General features: G+C 39.5%; 1 protein-coding gene across 2 annotated transcripts in view; it reads right to left on the minus strand.

The window, feature by feature from the left end:
• Positions 1 to 20,651, minus strand: part of LTBP1 (latent transforming growth factor beta binding protein 1) — a 269,142-nt gene that overhangs the window by 22,895 nt on the left and 225,596 nt on the right. For both annotated transcript variants that reach the window (XM_014584279.2, XM_027768415.1), the window contains exons 23-27: positions 16,772 to 16,948; positions 15,549 to 15,635; positions 13,517 to 13,645; positions 12,747 to 12,887; positions 10,687 to 10,857 (exon numbers count right to left, since the gene is read on the minus strand). In XM_014584279.2, the coding sequence (XP_014439765.1) occupies positions 10,687 to 10,857; positions 12,747 to 12,887; positions 13,517 to 13,645; positions 15,549 to 15,635; positions 16,772 to 16,948 (705 nt within the window). The remainder of the gene's footprint in view (positions 1 to 10,686; positions 10,858 to 12,746; positions 12,888 to 13,516; positions 13,646 to 15,548; positions 15,636 to 16,771; positions 16,949 to 20,651) is intronic.

A 20,651-nucleotide genomic window follows, 5' to 3' on the forward strand; every position in this document is an offset into this window, starting at 1 on the left:
GAGCGTTTCTAGAAAACTTATTTATAGTCATGATTCCAAAGGAGAAAGTTTAACCTATTAAGACACTTTATACCTTTGAGATAAATTAGACTGCTTAATTACAAATAAAAAGGCTAGACCAGCTTGTGGAGTTAAAGGCACTGGATCCCACATGGCTGACTCTGTGGTTAGAAGCCACGACCCAGCGGCTTAAAAAACATGCCGGGGGGAACCAGGAGTTAGCGTAATGGCTATGTCGCTGGACTCCCACGTAGTCGACTGCGGTTCACGTCCCGGACCCGGTGGCTTAAAACTCACGCCGGGCGCGTGTGCGTGCGTGCCCAAGATCCCGAGAGGAGAATGGAGGAGAAGGGATTGCGGCGTGACCATCCCCCCTGGGGTTGATTTCTCACTTTCTGTCTCTATGTCTCTCTCTGTCTGTCTGGCGAGCGCACGCGCCCTACAGTGAAAATCTCTCCAAAAAAAAAAAAAAAAAAAAAAAATGCCGGGCACACATATGTGCCCCAAATCCCTAGAAAATGGAGAAGGGATTGTGGTTTGGCTAGCCCATCTGGAGAGTAATTTCACATTCTCTGCCTCTGTCTCTCTCTTGTGAGCATACACATCTGACAGGATGAAAATGCTGCTTTTGGTGACCAGCTTGTTCATTTTATAAGCATGCCTTACTTTCTCTACTCTGGTTCTAAATGACAAGAGTTTCTAATAGGACAATGGTGATGCTATGATTCTAAAGGAATTTACTTTCTATTCTGAATATTTTATATAACAGAGTGTGGCCAAATACTTTCCGAGCATGCGTAATAGTGACACCTCAAAGTCCACCCCATCTAAAACACTGAAATCTCAGAAATGCTTATGGTTAGCAGGAAATGAAGGAGTAAGATTTGCGCTATCAGGGCAGGTGCTCATTTGTCTGTTTTTAAAATCTGTCAGAAGGCACATGCCCAGAGAGAGACAGAGGGAAAGGGAGAAATATCCTTCATGAGGAATGGCCACACAGCGATCTCATCTCCCCTCTCCCTCATTCAGGACTTTGGCGTACACATACACACATGTCCAGTGTATTTTGGTTTTCTTTTTTACTTAAGAGATTTTTGCTATAGGGCACATGCTCAAGAGATAAGGAGACAGAAAGTGAGAAATCACTGCCCGGGGGGATGGCCATGCCACAATCGCCCAGGGAGCTTTTCAAGCTGGTTGACCTGGTGTGATCCATCTTACCTAATCACCAGGTCACCGGCTGGCCCTGTTTTGTTTTGTTTTTAACTAAGACTGAGGCAAACCATGTGTACTTTTCTTCTACTATATATTTAATTAATGACAATACAATATCACAACCAGAATCTGATTTTTTTTTTTTTTTTTTTTGGAGAGATTTTCGCTATAGGGCGCATGCCCTCGCCAGACAGACAGAGAGACTGAGAGACAGAAAGCGAGAAATCACTCCCCAGAGGGGATGGTCATGCCGCAATTCCTTCTCCTCCAATCTCCTCTTGGGATCTTAGGCACACACGCACCCGGTGTGAGTTTTAAGCCACCGGGTCCAGGACGCAAACCGCGGTCGTCGACTTCACGGGAGTCCAGCGACATGGCCATTCTGCTAACTGCTGGTTCCCCAGAATCTGACTTTCTTGCCCATTGCTTTCTCTTCCTCTACTGCACCTGCCAAAACAGGGTGGTGGTGGCTGCTTTAACTCACATTTTTGCCCCCTTTTCTCTTATGAGCTATTTTCCATTTTTGTACCTGCACCTGTTCTGCCGTTCATTCGTTTACTTAGCCCCTTCCAGAAGTCCAGGGGTCTCTTTCCCGGTTCAGTAATAGAGGCCCTGCATGACCATAGACACCCTGTCTGGCTGGGAGCCATCAGCAAGGTAGGACATCTCAAAGGGATGAACATGTCCCTTGGGAGAAGGCTGATTCTGGATGGAATCATGTATAGTTGGAAAATTTATTTATTTATTTTCCCCTATCCTATCTTTTTTTTTTTTTTTTTTTTTTTTTTTTTTGTCTTTTTTAGTGATAACCATTCTTATTTTTGATAGAGAACTTGCTACACGGTGTGCGTGCTTGCCAGAGACAGAGAGGCAGAGAGGCAGAAAGCAAGAAATCATCCCCCCAGGTTGGGGGGAATGGGCATGCTGCAATGCCTTCTCATCCATTCTCCTCTTCAGATTTTGGGCACATACACACGTGTGTCCAGCGTGAGTTTTAAGCCACAGGCTGGCCCTGTTTTTTTGTTTTGTTTTGTTTTTTAACTAAGACTAAGGCAACCATGTGTACTTTTCTTCTACTATATATTTAATTAATGACAATTAATTAAATTGCAGTCACTGTAATTGAAGATCCTGATTGTAAGAACAGTACACATAGGAGTCTTGGGGTCCCCACTAACATGAAAACAATAAGAACATGCTCTACACTGCAGGTGGGGTGAGTACACACATATTGTGGTATGCAGGCTCCCCGTTCTGGTTTTAATTCTCTTTTTAAAAACTTTGTTTATTCACGATTATACACACAGGAAAGAAGGATCCTCGACAGGGTCTCACTGTGCTGTGACCCTCCTTTCCCTCGTCCTAGGGGGCATGCATGCACCAGGTGTGTTTCAGGTGGACAAGGGGCCTGACCTCGCAACTGGCCTACATGCACTGTGGTTCGGTTTGCTGCCAACTATGCCCCCAGGCTGGACCTGGGTTTAATTCTCTGAGAACCAGCTGAATCAGAATCCTGCACTTTCCCACCCCACAGGAAGCTCAGCTGGCCTAAGATGGTAATCCTGCTACAGAAATAAAAAGTAAATTAAGCTTAGAATATTCACATTTTTCAGTGAAAAGTTTTAGAGTGAGTTTTCCCCCTGTTAATGTGTCTATCTAAGACAATCACGTAATATAGGATCTAATAGGCTTGTGATTTCTTTTTTCCTTTTGAATTTTTTTTTCTGTGTGTGTGTGTGTTCAATCTGCCGCACAGAGCCTCCCTCAGAGACGGCGACTTCCACTGGCAGTTTAGGAGTCTGGCAGAACACAGGTCCACAGGGCAGGGGTCTGTGTAGGCCCCAGACACCCTATCAGCCCTATCTGTGACTCGGGCCTCCTTTCAAAGCGGCTTCTAGCACTATTTAACAAGACAGCCATACAGAATAAGCATTAGCTCAACCTGCTCCCTAACACAGGACTGGGTTTCTAGTCATTGATAACACTGGGTCAGGAGCCTCACACACATTACCACATTTAACTCTCAAGTGACCTTCTGAGGGAGGTGTGGTCAATACCCCTATTTTACTAGTAAGTAAACTAATATAACAATCACAAGACATCAAAAAGCTCTCTGTGCATAATTCACTACTGAATTTTTTTATTTCGCAACAATCCTTTTCTAGCAAGAAAGTATTTTCACCCTTTCTTTCAGAGGGGTGAGAAGCAGCTTTCTACAGATAAAAGAATTTTCTCAACAAGGTATAATATACATTGCTTGCTGGATATTCCATAAAGCATCTAATACAATCTAGTTTTGTGGATACCAAGAATTAAGTCTCAAATAACCAGACCATTTATGACTTAGAATATACTCAACGTGTACACAGCATATATGTCCTGTGTGCAGGCATGAGAGCCACTCAATGTTTTTTCCCTAAAGAATTATTTATTTATTTAATTCCATTTGTTATTATAATTTTTTTTTCTTTTTTTTTTAAATTTGACCAGAGAGAGACAGAGAGAGAAAGGGTAAGTGCAAAAACTAGCTGCCAGATCCGGGACTTGAACTGTGGTTGGTGGGAATCCAGTGCCTTTAACCACCATGCCACCTACTGGCCCTGGGAGCCACTCAATTTTTCAAAATCTTTTTTACCTTTTATTTTAAAAATATATATATATGTATGTAGGTATGTTAACTTGACGAGAGAGAGAAAGAAAGATGGAGAAAGCAGGCTGCCAGGTCCAGGACTCAAACCGTAGTCAGCCATGTGGGAGTCCAGTGCCTTAACCACCTTGTTACCTTGTTCACCTCTTCTAATTTTCTGTTACCACTGATTTATAGTAATAATCTTCTTTAGTTATTGGATTGTCGGGAAAGTCATGATACATTTTTGCAAGGGAAAAACAGAAAAATATGCCATGTCTTTCCTAACAACCTAATACAATACTCAGGATCTGTGATTAAAAAAAAAGATAAATGCCCTTATACTGAGAGAATTAATTATAATAACTTCACAGAGACATCTCAATTTCAGATAAAGGAGACTGAAGTCACTTGTCCAGTGAAATGGACAGGACCAGTGCCAAAGCAAAACGAGATCCCTGGGCTGGCTGAATCGAAGGGGGTGACCACTTCCATTCTGTCTCACACGTAGGACATTCCAAAGTTCTTATTAACATTCCTTGGAAACATATTTTGTGGAAAAGCTTTTAAACCGTGACTGCTGAAAGGCCCTTTGCCACTATCGTCCTGTTACAATATTTTTTCAAGTTTAGTTCATGAGTCAAATCCCTGTCTTCCTTCACACCTCCAAGGGTATTGTAAAACTACACTGAGATCTCTGAGAACATGGAAGGGTCATGCATGGATATGGAAGAAACTGCTAGCTCAATTGTTTTAAAACAGATTGCAAATTAGTTCACTGCTACAAAACTAGATGAAGAAATGGGAGTAGACTGGCCATTATGAAGTTTTAAAACACTGTGTCCTAGCAAGTGATAAGTTTATTAAATAAGGGTTTCATTTGCACATTCAAATGAGTAATACTTAGGAATAAAATATTCTCATTCTGAATTGCATTTTACATTTAGTAAATATAAAGTGTCAATCTATCTGCTTCAAGGTTTTTGCATAGTACATAAAAGTATTTGATATGTAATGAAATGAAGTACTGATGTAAATAATGCAACTAAAACCAAAAGTAGCTCAACTGTAAGTACTGGGTCACTGGGAAAGTCATGACCTATTTTTGCATAGAAAAACACATCATGACTTTCCTGATGACCTAATACTCTCAATTTCAGATAATTTAATGATCTCTTCTTGAAAACTTGAAGCTGTTCTTAATGTATATGCAGTAACAATCATTCTTCATAGCATTGTTCATGGGAATATGAGGAACTCTTAGAAATACCATCCATTCTCTTTCAGTGTAGTCTACCTGAACTGAAGGAAGTTAGATAATACTGATATTGCTTTATTCAACAGATCCTAAGTGCCAATTTATTGCAAGCCTTTGAGCTTTTGTTGTTTTATTTGATGGATATTATAAACAAAACCTATTTATTCTTTCATTAGTCACTCACTCAACATTTACACAGGGATACAGTGATGAGAAAATATACATATACATCGTCCCTGCCCTCAGCATTTAAATCTGTTAGACTTTCCAGTTTACATGATGAGGAAGCTAAGGGGCAGACAGTCATTTGTTCAAGGGGGCCGAGTAGCACGAGTAAAGTTGGGAGTAGGAGCCAAGTCTTTCAACTTACTAGCTAGAGCTCAGGACCTTTCTTTTCCTACCACATTAGTGACTGTAGCTTCCACTTGGTAATTAAAAGGCAATATTTATTTGGAAAAAAAAATAAACCAATATGCATTAATAGAAACAATTCAAACAGTAAAAAGGGATAGTGATAGTTTACCACACATGTTGTTCTATGCCTTGTTTATAAACATGAATTAGGCTCAGCTGCTGCTTGGCAGAATGAGGTCACCTGGAAAGCCAAGGTTCAATTCCCAGCCCAACCTAAAAACCTGGATATTGTGGCAAACACCATGGCAGGAGGATCTCAAAACAGACCATTTTTAAAATAAACAAAAGTGCACCACGCACATGTATATAGACACAAATATGGATTAGACAACATTCTATATTATGATCTCTAGATATATTTCATTTTGAAAATACAGTATTTTCCACTGCATAGATACACTATCATTTATCAATTTCCTACTGACCAAATTGATGACAAATTTTCATTATGTAATAATCATATTTTCCTTCCTGGTAGTTAAGTACAAAGATATCTACAGGATAAATTTCCTGAGCTATAATTTTGGAATCAGATGTATTCATGTATAGTTTCAAACTCCTCTCCTAGCAACACTGAAAGCATCCACTTCTCTACATTTGGATCAATAATACTGTTTTATTAAACTAGTAACATTTTAAATTTCTTTTGTGGCATTTCAGTTTCCTTTGAGTTTTTTTTTTTTTTTTAAGCACTCTCACCTCTACGCCAGAAATTTTTGATCAGGAGTTATGGCCAAGGTTAAAACACCTGGGTTGCAGTACATCACACCACCAATAGATGGCACTCTCTCTTAACACTCTAGCCATCATATCAAGAAAATCTCTGAACTTCTAAGTTTTAGATCAAGATTTTATCAAGTCTTTATGTTTAATTACTTACGATAAGTTTAATTATCTAAATTATTTACTTGGCAAAAGTCTAATTATTTTAGCAATATCATCACAGAAGTGGGATCCCTGGGTACATTAGATTCCAAAGTTCAAATATGTCTAATGCTCTTTCATTTGCAGATTACATTTTCATTTCCATGAAATAATGACACCTTATATATCTTGTCATTATAGTTACATTTTCAAAAAAACTTAAGTTTAGACTTTTAAGAGTAGCAATAAAAAAACATTAAAGGCTACGCATTTAGGGCTAGGCATCAACAAGTTCTATTTACTGAGAATTACTGACATGTACTCATTCATTATTCGTTCATTGAATACATAGAGATTGTTATGTACTGTGTCCACTAACATGTCTGGGGATACAGAGCTAAGACACACCACCTTCAATTTTGATCTCAGCCCTTAATTTTTCACTTTGTTACTTTTATATTCTGAAGAATACTCTTCATTTAAGATGTGCTTTGAGATCTCAGGGGAGACAAGGACTCAGCTCACACTGAAGCAGTCAGAAAGTGGATTCTGGAGCCAGGATGTCCGAGTTTGAATCTGCCACTTACCAGTATATAACTGCAACAGGTAACATAACCTTCCTGTGCTTCAGATCCTATTCCAGAAAAAAGGTGTCTAGCAGAATTAAACAGGTGGCTAGCAGAATGAATTATCTTAATAAATAAGTAGCATTTTCAACAGTGCCTGGTGAGACATCTTCAAAAAGTTCATGAAAAATGAGTTTGCAATTTTTTCTTTTTTTTGCACTGAAATAGATTCGTATATAATTCCATTTCCCATGAACTTTTTGAAGTCCCTTCAGGATATGTGGATTAACTATCATCATTTTTTTGCTATAGCTGAGGCTCAGGAAAACCAAGCAGCAGAAAATTCATATCTGAATAAACTCCATATCCACTGAAGATCTCAAAGTTCTGGTAACTCTGTGGGTTTCTTCTCCTATGGCACTAAATCCAACAATGATCACTCTGTCATTTATGATATAAATACAGTGGTTTGGTTTTCTTGACTTGCTTTCTCTTAGAGGCCAGCACAATGTCATAAGGAGCTCAAAGTTGAGGGCCCAGCCACTGCAAACTTTTTTTTAAAAGAATTTGTATTGGGACCAGCAGTTAGCATAATGGCTATGTCGCTGAACTCCCATGTAGTCGATCGCGGTTCAAGTCCTGGACTTGATGGCTTAAACTCACGCCGGGCACGTGTGCTTGCATGCCCAAGATCCCAAGAGGAGAATGGAGAAGGGATTGTGGTATGGCCATCCCCCCTGGGGGAGTGATTTCTCACTTTCTGTCTCTCCATCTCTCTCTGTCTTTCCAGTGAGCGCATGCACCCTATAACAAAAAACTCTAAAAAAAAAAAAAAAAAGAGAGAGAGAGAGAGAGAGAGAGAGAGAGAGAATTGGTTATTTAATTTTATTTATTATTAATTTTTAAATTTTTAAATTTCTAAAAATTTGACCAGAGAGAGAAAGGAAAAGTGAGAAAGTAAGCTGCCAGTCTGGGATTCGAACTACAATTGGCCATGTGGGAGTCTAGCACCTTACGTCACGCCACCTGCTGTCCATGAAAACTTGTTGCAGAGAGGCAGTATCAGAGAGATTGTGAGAGGGAAGGAAAGGCAGAGGAGGCAGAGCTGGAGCAGGGCAAGGGAGGCCACAGAGTCTATCAGGAGGCAGCTGTCTGTCCTCCACTATTTCAACAAACTGCCCACTGTCACACCTGCAGTGTTGCTGCCAATCATCTGGAACTTTCTAATTTAGCTTATGGTTCAGCCTCTGAGATTTTTAGCTGAGGAATGAAATGGCATCATAAGTAACCCCAGAAATATCCTGAATTACACAATTAGGCAATTCTTCTCACAGAAAGGAACTCTGACACTATCCGTCGCCCTCCACTCATTTGCCCTGCATGTGGTACCAATCTGTAAGATGCCACCTGACTTCAGACAGCACTCTTCAAAGAGCCACTCCCACCTCTTCCGCCTACCAGGATTCTCAGATGGAGCTGCTGCTTTAACAAGAATTAGTGCCCATGACCTATTGGACCAGAAGTGTGAAAGCTTGCTCCAGAGCCAAAGCTTTACTTTACACTGTGCTTTAATGCTCAAAGCTGATGACAAGTGGTGCGATTTATTCCTCAGATTCCTCCAGCACCGTTTCCATCACTAATTGTTCTCCAAAGCAGTGCTGTACTCCTAGACAAATGGGAGGCTCGGTGTTGGACGGGCTGGGATCAGTCCAGTGCTCAGATGAAAACACAGACAATGGGGTCCTTTTCAACCATCAGGATACCCAGGACCAGCATATTTTAAAGATTCGGTGGCAGAAATTATGAGCAAAACAGTTTTAAAAATCACACATTCTTTGTTTCCTCTTGGAAAAATTAATAACTGCCCGTATTAAAACTTGGATTAACAAAGAAAGTCAGATGCTGATAGATGATTCTAGAGCCTCATGAGTGCACTGTGACGACCAGCTGCAGAGGGTTACCACCAGCCTTATTAGAAATATAGAATCCTTGTCTGTTTTTGATGAGATCTCCAGGAAGGGGCCGGCAGGTAGTGTGGTGGTTAAGAGTGCTGGACTCCCGTACGGCCAACCACGGTTCGAGTCCTGGATCTGACAGCTTGCTTTCTCACTTTCCGTCTCTCTCTCTCTTTCTCTCTCCCTCTCTCTCTCTTTCTCTCTGTCCCTCTCTGGTCAAATTAAAATTAATTAATTAACTAATTATTCATTTTTTTAAAAAAAGATCCCTAGGTAATGGATATGTGCATTAGTATTTATGAAGCAGTGATCTAGAGCAGAAATTTCTATATTGAGAGCAATTATTGACCATTGCCTGGCCCTGGATTTGCTCTTTATCTTTTGCTATGCATTTCCTTTTTATGACATTTCAAATTTTATTTTTTGTCATGCTATTTTTTTAAAGTTTATTAATTGATTTCTTTTATGAAAGACAGAGAAAGACTCAACAGGATCTCCCACCACAATTCACCCTCAACCAGTCCAGACCACATGCAATTGTGTGTGGGCCTGGTATACACAGGATGACCTTGAGATGCAAACCCAAGACCCTCCCATGTGGGTCCAGGGTCACATGTTGCTGCTGCGCCACCAGCTGCCCCGCCCCCCCCACACTACATTGGTTTTAAGTTATTGCTAAGGCAAAAAGCTACTTTATTAAATAACCTTAGTAAAATAGTCTCATGGAATGAATTAAAAATGGACGCACTTCTCTTTCAAGCAATTCTTCCCTTTGAACTGTCCCGAGAATGTATTCGTCATCATCTCCTTCACTTCATACTTGCACACTCTTTTTGTAGCTTTAACAAGGCAATTTTACAAAGTGATACAGCAGACACTTTCGAGCACCTTCCTTCTTTTAGTGACAAGTAGCTACAGCGGTGATTAGGGAAATAATCTGTACATACAGTCACCAAGCACCCGGGCCAGGAGGCGTGGAGTCAATACCTTCCTGTCTTCCTCCAACACCAGGGGAAGGGACAAAACTGGGATACTAACCTGTCTCATTTTTTCCATTTAAACAAAGTTTCAACCACAGATCTCAAACTTGAAAGGAGATTTGTTCAAATAGTTTTTCAGTTAATTTTTGTTCCAACTCCTTTTTCTCTCTCACATGGTAGTTGACATAAAAACCTGAACTTTGACCTGTCAAAATGTTCTATGGCTTCTAATACTTTTGACCCTAAGTCAAAACTGTTAGAAATGAGAAGGACTACAAGGAGAAAAAAAAAATATCAGAAAAAAATAAATCCTAAAGATGTATGCCACCAATTGCTAAGTGGTATGATGTTTCTTAGGGTCATTTATTATTCTCTGGAGAAATTGAATTGAGGGTTTCAGGAATCACTGACAAGAGTCCGGTTATGTTGGTGCAAGTGAGAGGCTGCTGCTGCAGGAGGCTCGGCCCATGTGGGAGGCCCGAGCTGGACCGCAAACCAGTCTGAACAAGCTGCGTGTGGTGGCATGCACCTTTAGTCTTGGTTAACTGGGAGCCTGGGGCAGATGAATGCAATGGGAACACCCTGTCAAAAATACCTCTTCTCTCTCTTTCTCCCTTAAGGATAATAATAATAATAATGACAGGGTCTGGATCAGAGTTAGTCAGGAGGCAGATGTTTACACAATCTTGCTCATCTCTTACACATATGCACACACACCCAGGCTGAAAGTGAGATAAACGAGTGAATACACTGCAGAGAAACGACAGGCTCCCAGTGCCTCCTGCAGAAGGAACGGGACACAGCTTACCCGAGTCTTTCATGGGGCAGAGAGCACACTGCATGCCCCAGGCCTCTCCGTACAAACAGCAGCACTCAGTGTACGTCGTCTGCTTGCCCACAAGAGGCCGGCTGCACACATACTCGTCACTCAGATGTTCCCAGCACAGATCCTGGTAGACATCGGTTTCTTCGATTTGCTCTGAAAGGGAAGACATGGTTCCATGACAATTGCACTGCTGTTCTCATTTCATCAGCACTGCAGTGGAAGCCAGCGAGGCTCAAAGTTTCCATCCCTATTTCTAAGACTGACTTCCAAGTAAAAGTCTGAACCCAGCCTGGTCTTTCCATGGATTAAATCTCTGTCATCTCCAACTGGGTGTCATTCCATTGGCGAAACTTCACTCTGCCTGTCACGTTCCAACGAAATCTCTCCCCATAACTTCCTTTCATTATAAAATATACCTCACTATCTTGCCTGTTTTTCAGAAGCCTGATGGACTTCTTGTTCTTTCCACTTTGCTTTTCCACCTTTACTCCTCTGTCAGCTCCTACCATTCTTTTCTATAAGATAGGTTTTCGATTGATGCTTTACCTGCTGAAGCCCTGGACCAGTGACAGTCTTTTTTTTTTTCTTTGAGTCCTCAATTCTAACCTTCCTGCCTTTCAGTTGACATCATCCAAAGCAGTCTTGTGAATGTGATGACCAATTATGCCAATTATTAGTGGCGTGTTGCCTCATTAGAGAGGAACAGGATTTCCTATAAGGGGAGTCCAGGGCTTTCCACCATCTTATTGAATTCCATTCTCTCCTCTGCCAGCCTTATCCATGTCCTCCACTCCAGTTAGCACATCCAATCATCTTCCTCTGAACTTACACCTTCCTTCACTGCCTCTGAAGGTGAAGTACAATGACGCCTCAGGCATGAAACAACTATGTCATCTGTTTGGCCACCTCACATTTTTACAATTTATTTAAATACGCCAGAGGGTATGTGTGCTCATAGGAAAGAAACAGAGAGAAGGAAAAATCTTTGAGTCCTCAATTCTAACCTTCCTGCCTTTCAGTTGACATCATCCAAAGCAGTCTTGTGAATGTGATGACCAATTATGCCAATTATTAGTGGCGTGTTGCCTCATTAGAGAGGAACAGGATTTCCTATAAGGGGAGTCCAGGGCTTTCCACCATCTTATTGAATTCCATTCTCTCCTCTGCCAGCCTTATCCATGTCCTCCACTCCAGTTAGCACATCCAATCATCTTCCTCTGAACTTACACCTTCCTTCACTGCCTCTGAAGGTGAAGTACAATGACGCCTCAGGCATGAAACAACTATGTCATCTGTTTGGCCACCTCACATTTTTACAATTTATTTAAATACGCCAGAGGGTATGTGTGCTCATAGGAAAGAAACAGAGAGAAGGAAAAATAAGAAATCATCGACCAGGAGGTATGGTCATACTACAATCCCTTTTCCTCTATTTCTCCCTCTTTCGGGATTTTAGGCACAAACGCGTGCTGGGAATGTTTTTCTAGATGCCACACACGGCCAGCCATGTAAGATCTAGCCACCTTAACCACCAGGTTATAAGCTGGCCCATGTCCATTCAATGGTTATGTTTACAATATTAAATCTCCTAAATACTGATGACACCTTACTACTTCTCTTAATATCTCAGTTTAATTATTTCAAAATACTCAAGGAATTTTTTTTTTTTAAGGTTTTTGGCATAGGGCATGTGCATTCACCACCGTGAGAAAGAGAATAAGAGGGAAAGTAAGGAATTATCCCTCAGAGAGGATGACTAGACCGCAATCCCTTCTCTTCTACATTCTCCTCCTGGGATTTAGGCATGTATGCACACTCACCTGGAGTGATTTTTTCAAGCCTCCAGGTCCAGGACTCTAACCACAGTGGTCCATGGGCCATGTGGGAGTCCAACACTTTAACCACCATACCACTTGTTCCTCCCCCTCCCCCCCCGCCTCTTCCCAGGCATCATCTCTAATATTTTCCAGTAGCTCACAGTTTGGTCAAAAAGCAAGCTCGTGATATGTGGACACACGTTAGCACCTTGCATCGAAACATACCATTTGATTCAGTTGGTCGTATGCATCTCTTCTCCGAAGCATCAAGGACCATTGGGTGGGTACAGAAGCAGTTGTAAGAACCTTCTGTATTAACACACTGGCCATCAATACAACTGTTGGGATCCTGACATTCATCCATATCTTAAGAGGAGAAAACATTACTGAAGAAAATCAGCAATGAGTCGAACCTCACACACTTACCAAACCTGACCCATTACTACGTTTACTCCAGATTCCAAGGGCTGCCACCTTTTAATTAACTACATGTTATCTTCCAAAAGAGAGTAGTTTAAAAATATAAATTGGAATGATTGGAAAAACAATGTTGCTGCTGCTGACGTTAAATATAGAAAGCAAACGTCTACAAACAGGATATGCTTAGAAATTTAAGATAAAAATGCCTCTTATGTTTTTCTGCCCAGTGTATATGGTTTTCTGCTTAAGCACTGAAGTCTGGGTCAGCACTGCATGGTATGAGTGATGAAACAGGCGGTTCCACAGACCGAAAGAATACTTTGCTTATACCAGTGACCTGAATTATAATTCCACATTGAATATTAACTCTTTGTTTGAAATCCACTTAAATAGCTGCACGGAGGCTTTTTATTTTCTTAAATCTTGCTCAAGGAAAAGATTCATAAAAATTTTTACACATCTTTTCAACACATGATTTAGATCCACAAGACATTGCTTTTACTACATGGCATTACTGGTGTTTTTCCATCTGTATATTTTCACAGCACACTGTACTATATCCTCTTAAAGCTTACCAAAGCACTGCAATTTGACAGGGTCGTAGTATGTCCCTTGCTTACAGTAGCACTCATAACCAGGCTGAGTGTTCAAACAGAAACCATTTTTGCAGATTTCTTGTCCAAAAAGGAGGCATTCGTCTGCATCTAGAGGGGAAAAAAATTTGAGAAATATAAAAAGGAGCCAGCTTTGATCTTTCAGTTAAAAGGAACAGTCTAGCCAATATTGGGCTTGAAGTGAGACACTATAATATTATTTATATTCCAAAGACTGTCATGGACATAGCAATATAACATTTTTAAAGTTGGGCTTAATTGGCAGGTGTAGAAATATAAGCAGATATGGTTTGTCTTTGATACAAAGGAGCAACAGCCAAGGTTAAAAATCGTTCTAGGGAAGGTACATTTGTATATTTGGTCTTTAAGATGTTGTAACATATTTGATGAAATAGCCTATCGATTCCATAGTGGTGCCAACAATATTCTCTAAATAACATGTCACTTAAGAAATGTGCCATCTGCAATGTATATTCTGACCCATTCACGAGCTGAGATGCAGAAAGCTCCTGAGAGGAGTGTGGTGGACCTTGACAAACATTTTCTGTCTTAGTGATGAAGATCAGCTAACGACAGCTCAAGTAGCTCAGGGGTCAGCAGGCCCACTCCCCACAGAATTATGAGCCCTTGTCATCTCAATGAATGATAAACCGAGGCTATTAAGAACATCAGCCTAAGAAGAGTGAAAGGAACTGAATGAGAGATCCCATAGTAACACTCTGGCACAAATACATGCTCGAAAGTGTTACTTATTGGTTTTAGTGTTAATGTTTAGCACCAATTCCAGCATTTTAGAGCTAATGTCATCTAATCTTTATTTTTAAAACTGGGGACTACACAGATGACTTGTCCAAGTTACACAGGTGAAAAATAAAAATGCCAAGCCTAAAAGATATGTTTGGAACTTAATCCAATGTTCTTCCAACCATTTACAGCATGGCTAAGACAGGGAAAGGTGGAATTTGTTTCTATTTTAAAAAGCAGATGAACTAATGACAAAATCAAGGCTCTGCTTAACTATTTATCTGTAAAAATATGTGAGATTTGTGAACATAGAAACCATTCAGCAAATATAATAAACTAAGTCTGTCATTCAACTAAACTAAATCATAGGTATATTTAAAAAACACAACTGGAATTTCTCATCTAGCTACTATATTACATTATATTATATTATATTATATTATTCAAAGACTAGTTTTCCAAAAACCAATGGACAATAAAAATAAGTTTATAGTCTATTTTCCAATCTCTCTGAAGTTTTCAATATTAAACTCCTAAGGGAAAAACCTCACTTTGTATATAAAAAGGCCACAATATCTCTGTCACAGAAAGGACAAAAGTAGGTGGTTAATGATAAAATATTCACAAGTGTGAATATGCGTCAAAATTAAGAGGCTGGACATTAAAATTTAGAATTATACAATAGCAGCATTAAGTAAATAACCATATCTATTTTGTTTTATATATATTTTTCTTTTTTTCCATTTCTCATTATGAATCTGTAGCCATTAGCAAAAGGTCATAGCAATAGCACAAGTTTCCCCCCAAAAAACTTTGTGTTTTACCCTAAAGACACACATGATGATGTTCTAATTTATATGGCCATAATTTAAGTGATTTCTAGTATATCTCTACAATAGAAGGATACATTTATTAAGTACCAACTAAAGACAGAATTTTAAGTATTTTTACACAAATCATCTCCTTTAATCCTCATTATAACCTTTGCAACATTATTTCTATCTCAGAGACAAATCAGACACTCAGGTTAAGCCACTGCCCCATATCACATAGCCTGTGTGTCTGACTCCCTGTCTAGTGACGGCCCTGCCCAGCTCCACAAAGACCTTCTTCCAATGGAAGAATTAAGGATTCTGAATTTAGTTTCTATGGCTCAAAAGAACTCTAATTCTATGTACCCCAAGTCGTGCATTTAGTTAAATGTCTGATGCATACACCGGTTGCAAGTTTGTTTCTGCTTGGCTCTGACCTTTATAGTTCTCGCCACCATTGTCGTAAGAGGATTCTCCAGTGGGAACAAAACCTTTCCCTCTAGGACACATTTCCGTGAACTCAGCTGATTTTAGGAAAGACAAAGAAATAATAAAAAAAAAAAGAATCAACATCTTTATAAATGCATGTTTTAAATTCAGTTTTCCTTTCTCCAACAACTTTAATGAAATTCAGGGAAATAAGTTGAGTACAATCTCAAAAAATTATGAATTAGGTGCAAATAAGTTTAATCACTTTTAAGTTTACACCTGAAAAAGAAAAATCTTCCAATTTATTCATATCTTACTTACTTATGTTTTCCTTGATACTATGCCCATTATTTCTCCATCACTGTGGTGTCTACTATTTTAAGCTTAGAAAGAACCCATCAAGAGAAATCATAGCTTAAATATAAGGGGGTCTTCAAAAATTTCATGAAAAATGCGTAGTGTGAAGAAACTATGCAGGAAGTTCAAAAATCTTTCGTACCACAATAAACTTGTACTTTAAATTCATTTTTTCATGAGCTTTTTAAAGTCCTCTTGTATAAAACTCTCATTGTATAATAGATAATGCTGTGTCATGGTTAGCATAAAAGATTAAAGATTAAAGTAAATTAAAATTTAATTTTAAAAAATGGAATCATCTTGGGACCAGCAGATGGTGTAATGGTTATGTTGCTAGAATCCCACATAGTTGACCATGGTTCAAGTCCCAGACCTGGAAGCTTACAACTCACACCTGGTGTGTGTATGTGTGTGCCTAGGATCCCCAGAGGAGAATGGAGAAGGGATTGTGGCAAGGCCATCACCCCTGGGGGATGCAGAAGTGACTTTCTTGCTTTTTGTCTCTTTCTGGTGAGCACACACACACCCTACAGCAAAAATCTCTCCAAAAAATAAAATAAAATAAAATAAAATAAAAAGCAAAAGGGAATAATCTTTCTCTCAAAACATCATATAGAACTTGACCATAACAGCACTGTTTGTGATGAAGAGAAGTTTAAAAATTTGTTCTGAGGTGGGAGGAGGGGATGAGTTTTCTTCCAGCCCCGAAGAAAACTCACTTACAAAGCAAGGTCATCTCACCTCAAGTCAACTCAAGCAACAAACGACATTATTTCAAGGCTTCAGTGTAATAAGCAAAATGAGAACATTCTAAGGCCTGGGGACACCCCATAGCTAAATGTAAGTGTAAATACCCCAATAGGCTGATTCTTACCAGTCCCCAAGACTGGGCAGGGGAAGATCTCACAGTTGTCTCCCCACCCGGCGCCCGACGTGCAGCAGCATTCCTGTTTGGTGACGTTGGGGGCCAGCACGTTGTCACACAGGCTGGCATCGTTGAGGTTATAATAGCATTCTTTCTTTTCTTCTTTGGGTTCATCTACTTCTAACTCTAAACAGAGCGGAGAAGTGAGAAGGTAAAAAGAGTGTTGATAGGACATATGAGGTCTACCTCTAACACCACAGCACAGAAAAAAAAAGAGACTGGGGATGTCTATAGCATTTCCTTTACACAAAACTGTTTTCCACTTGGGGTATTGGATTCTTTCACCTCAAGACAAAAATGAACACACTTGAATGCTCCGTTTGGGTGGATTTCTAATATATCCCAAGAGTGTAAATCTGTCAAAGCCATTTCCTTTTACGTTAACCAATTACCTTATTCTTGTAAATTTGGCTGTGAGTAGAATTTCCATATCTGCTTTCTTGCCAAACATAGGGCCATTCTTTACTGAGCTATAACACCTACTTAAATCAATGAAAATTTTCCCCAACACTTGACCAGAGATCTAGGGCCACACATAATATTTAACCCCTAGGTGGCTATTTGAATCAACCATGCTCCAAAGTAGAAAAAGAAAAAGTACACAGCAGAAAAAGATAACTAGGGTGCAGTGACCTGAAGCCTGTAAAATAACCTTTCAGTCACTTAAAGTCTAACTAGTTAAAGTGCTTGCAAATATATGATTTTGAATAAAATAGTAAGTGCCAGTTAAGTCTTAGGGTGGAATTACAAGTCTGGTTCTAGTCCCGGCTAGCTACAGGGTGTCCTGGAGGAAAATATATTTCAGAAGACCCAATTTAATCCTCTGTGATAAAACACAAACAAGGTGATAAGGAAAGAATACAAACGGAATAAAATCCATTCCGTTTCTGACAATTAAGATTGAATGGTATCCAATTTTAAGTCTTAGAGAATAATGTGTATATTTTTAGAGAGGTTTTTGCTATAGGGCATGTGTGTTCATCAGAAAGAGAGAGAGACAGAGAGACAGAAAGTGAGAAATCACCCCCCAGAGGGGATGGCCACACTACAATCCCTTCTCCTCCATTCTCCTCTTGGGATCTTGGGCACACATGCACACATGCCTGGCGTGAGTTTAAGCCACTAGGTCCGGGACTCGAACTGCAGTTGACTACACAGGAGTCCACGACATAGCCATTACACTAACTGCTGGTCCCAATAGTGTGTATTTTTTTTTTAAAAAAAAGATCAATATTCTGTGATTATACTTGGAAAACCATGACAATACTTCTTGTTCCAGTTAGAATGTACTTACAGTTTTTATTCTGTGCTATGTTAAGAAGCTGACACAGCATCATAATCACCTAATTTAATCCTAATAAAATATTTTCATTAGAATTCTGTTTTCAGATTCCTAGACCCCCGAAAAACTACATGGATATAGAGAAAACAGTGACAGTAAGACTTTAATGTCAACACCTACTTACCTTCTTTTGAAGTTAGGAGATAACTTCTATTTGGAAAATTTAATGAGTTATTTTTTACAATGCTTCATATATATATTTCTTTTGGCAGGGACTAGTTGACTGTGGAAACCTGATTACTATACTAAATAGTAAAAGCATTTTAAAAATATGAGCGCATAAAATTCTATCAGAAAAGCTACTGCCCTTTCTTTCCTCTTACAGTATTAAAAACAAGCCAAGCAGCAAACAACTCTTTGAAGTATATGAAACAACTTCAAAAAGTCTTTGGAAAAATGGAATTAAAGTACACTTTTTGTATAAAATATAGTGAAATTCTTTCATTTTTCCACATGATACTCATTTTCCATTAATTTCTTAAAGATCTCTTGTACATTCTCATAAAACAGAGTATCAATGAGAACATAAAAGGTCCCTTATAGTCTCGATTCTGGCCAATTCTCAGATTATTTTGTCTTTGACAGATTTCAAGTTAGTGGTAATAGCTGATGACAAATTCAAACCGAGAACAAGTGTCCAGGAAAAAACCAAAATGCTGATTTCTATGCAGCAGTTTGTGGAGCGGTTTGAAATCATTTCCTTGTGTGTGATATTGGATAAAATCTGCCACCTCCCTCATCTGGTCTAGTTTGCTTCAAATGTACATAGGACAGAAATCTGCTTTGCCTGCTCTATCAGAAGGGATGTTTGTCAGGAGAGGCTTGAAGCTCTGAGACCTGGAATTACTTGGGAGAACTACGGGTACATACTTTATTATTAAATCAATCATAAGCCCTATAGAAAATTTTATAAACTCTCCCCTCAACACTGGGATAAATCTCCAGCCTAGTACTATTAACAATTCTGGGCATTCTTTCATTTGGCTAGCCTAAAAATGGAGTTATTAGTGAATGCAGTTAGAAATATAAACCAAGAAAGAAACACGGTTTTGCAAATCTGGTTTAATGTATAGCTTGCCTAAAAGAGGACAATAATTTTTTCCTCATGTACGAAGTTGGAAGTCTGTCATGGTGTCTATTACAAAATGGGTTCTGCTATGTAGGAGGGCTGCAGCAAAGATGGTGCTATGTTTAAGGGTAATCAGAAACCAGGTGCTTTTGGGCCAAAAATTAAACACACACACACACACACACACACACACACACACACACTTGATATAAGAAGCTACGTTGTTTGGAAATTCCATTCCCCCCAAAATTCACATGATAACATTTGGTTATCATAGGATTAAGAGGGTGAAAACTTAATTGAACTATGGATTAAGAAGTGGAGCCATTGGGAACTGATTCGGACTAAGGTCTTCAGGGTGGGGCTCCCATACTGAATCCTGGTGGGTGTACGAAGACAGAGAATGAGATACGTGGATGTGGACACACGTTCACTCTCACTCCGTCTTGTCATTCAAGTCCTGTACCACCTTGGGACTCTGCCGAGTGTCCTCACCAACAAGACCTTCTCCAGATGTGTCCCATGACCTTGGACTTCCAAAGCTGTGAGCTAAATAAACCTCTGTTCTTTATAAATCACCCACGGTTTTATGAACTTTTATAAATCATCACAGTTTCAGATATTTAGTTATTAAGCAACACAGAATGGACTGAAACAATGGTCAATCCTTCTGATTTCTAAAATGCTTCTTACACCTACATCATAGAAACTAAGAAATAGCATCTTTGTTATGTCTTTTCTTTGGAAGGAAGATCACAGATTATTTCTTAGGGGAAATAATTAATAATTTAATTGTATTATTCAGGCTTTACATTGGCTGCTAGAAGTTTTACTCTTATTCTCTTGCCCAGCTGTTTGAACGTTCAGTGTTTACACAGCTGAAACCGAGGGTTAGCCAGGCCCTCATCCACATTTGGAAAGAAATGAAAAAAAAAAAAATTAATAAAAAAACTGGCCTACAAAGGTCATTCTAGGGGAAACTCCAAATTCCCCATCTTTGTAACTTTGAATAATTAACTTCCTCAAGCATTTTTTTCATTGGGGTACAATTCTGATCAGTAAATACATGGAATATAATCTCTTTAAAGAAACTCTGTATGAATTTAAGTCATTGCTGCCAGGGCAGAGGGCTCTTGTATTAGAAAATAATTTTAAAAGATCACATCCAGGGGCCAGCAGGTGATGTAGTGGTTAAGGCCCTGGACTCCCACACAGTTGACCGTGGTTCGAGTCTTAGACCTAGCAGCTTAAAACTCACACTGGGCATATGTGCATGTGCCCCAAACCCCAGGAGAATAGAGGAAAAGGGCCTGTAGTGTGGCCATCCCCCCTGGGGGGTGGTGATGCTGATTTCTTGCTTTCTGTCTCTTTCTCTCTGACTCTTTGGAGAGCAAACACATCCTATAGCAAAAATCTTT

Source organism: Tupaia chinensis, unplaced genomic scaffold (assembly GCF_000334495.1).
Source record: "Tupaia chinensis unplaced genomic scaffold, TupChi_1.0 Scaffold146177_1, whole genome shotgun sequence".
NCBI classification, from domain to species: domain Eukaryota; kingdom Metazoa; phylum Chordata; class Mammalia; order Scandentia; family Tupaiidae; genus Tupaia; species Tupaia belangeri.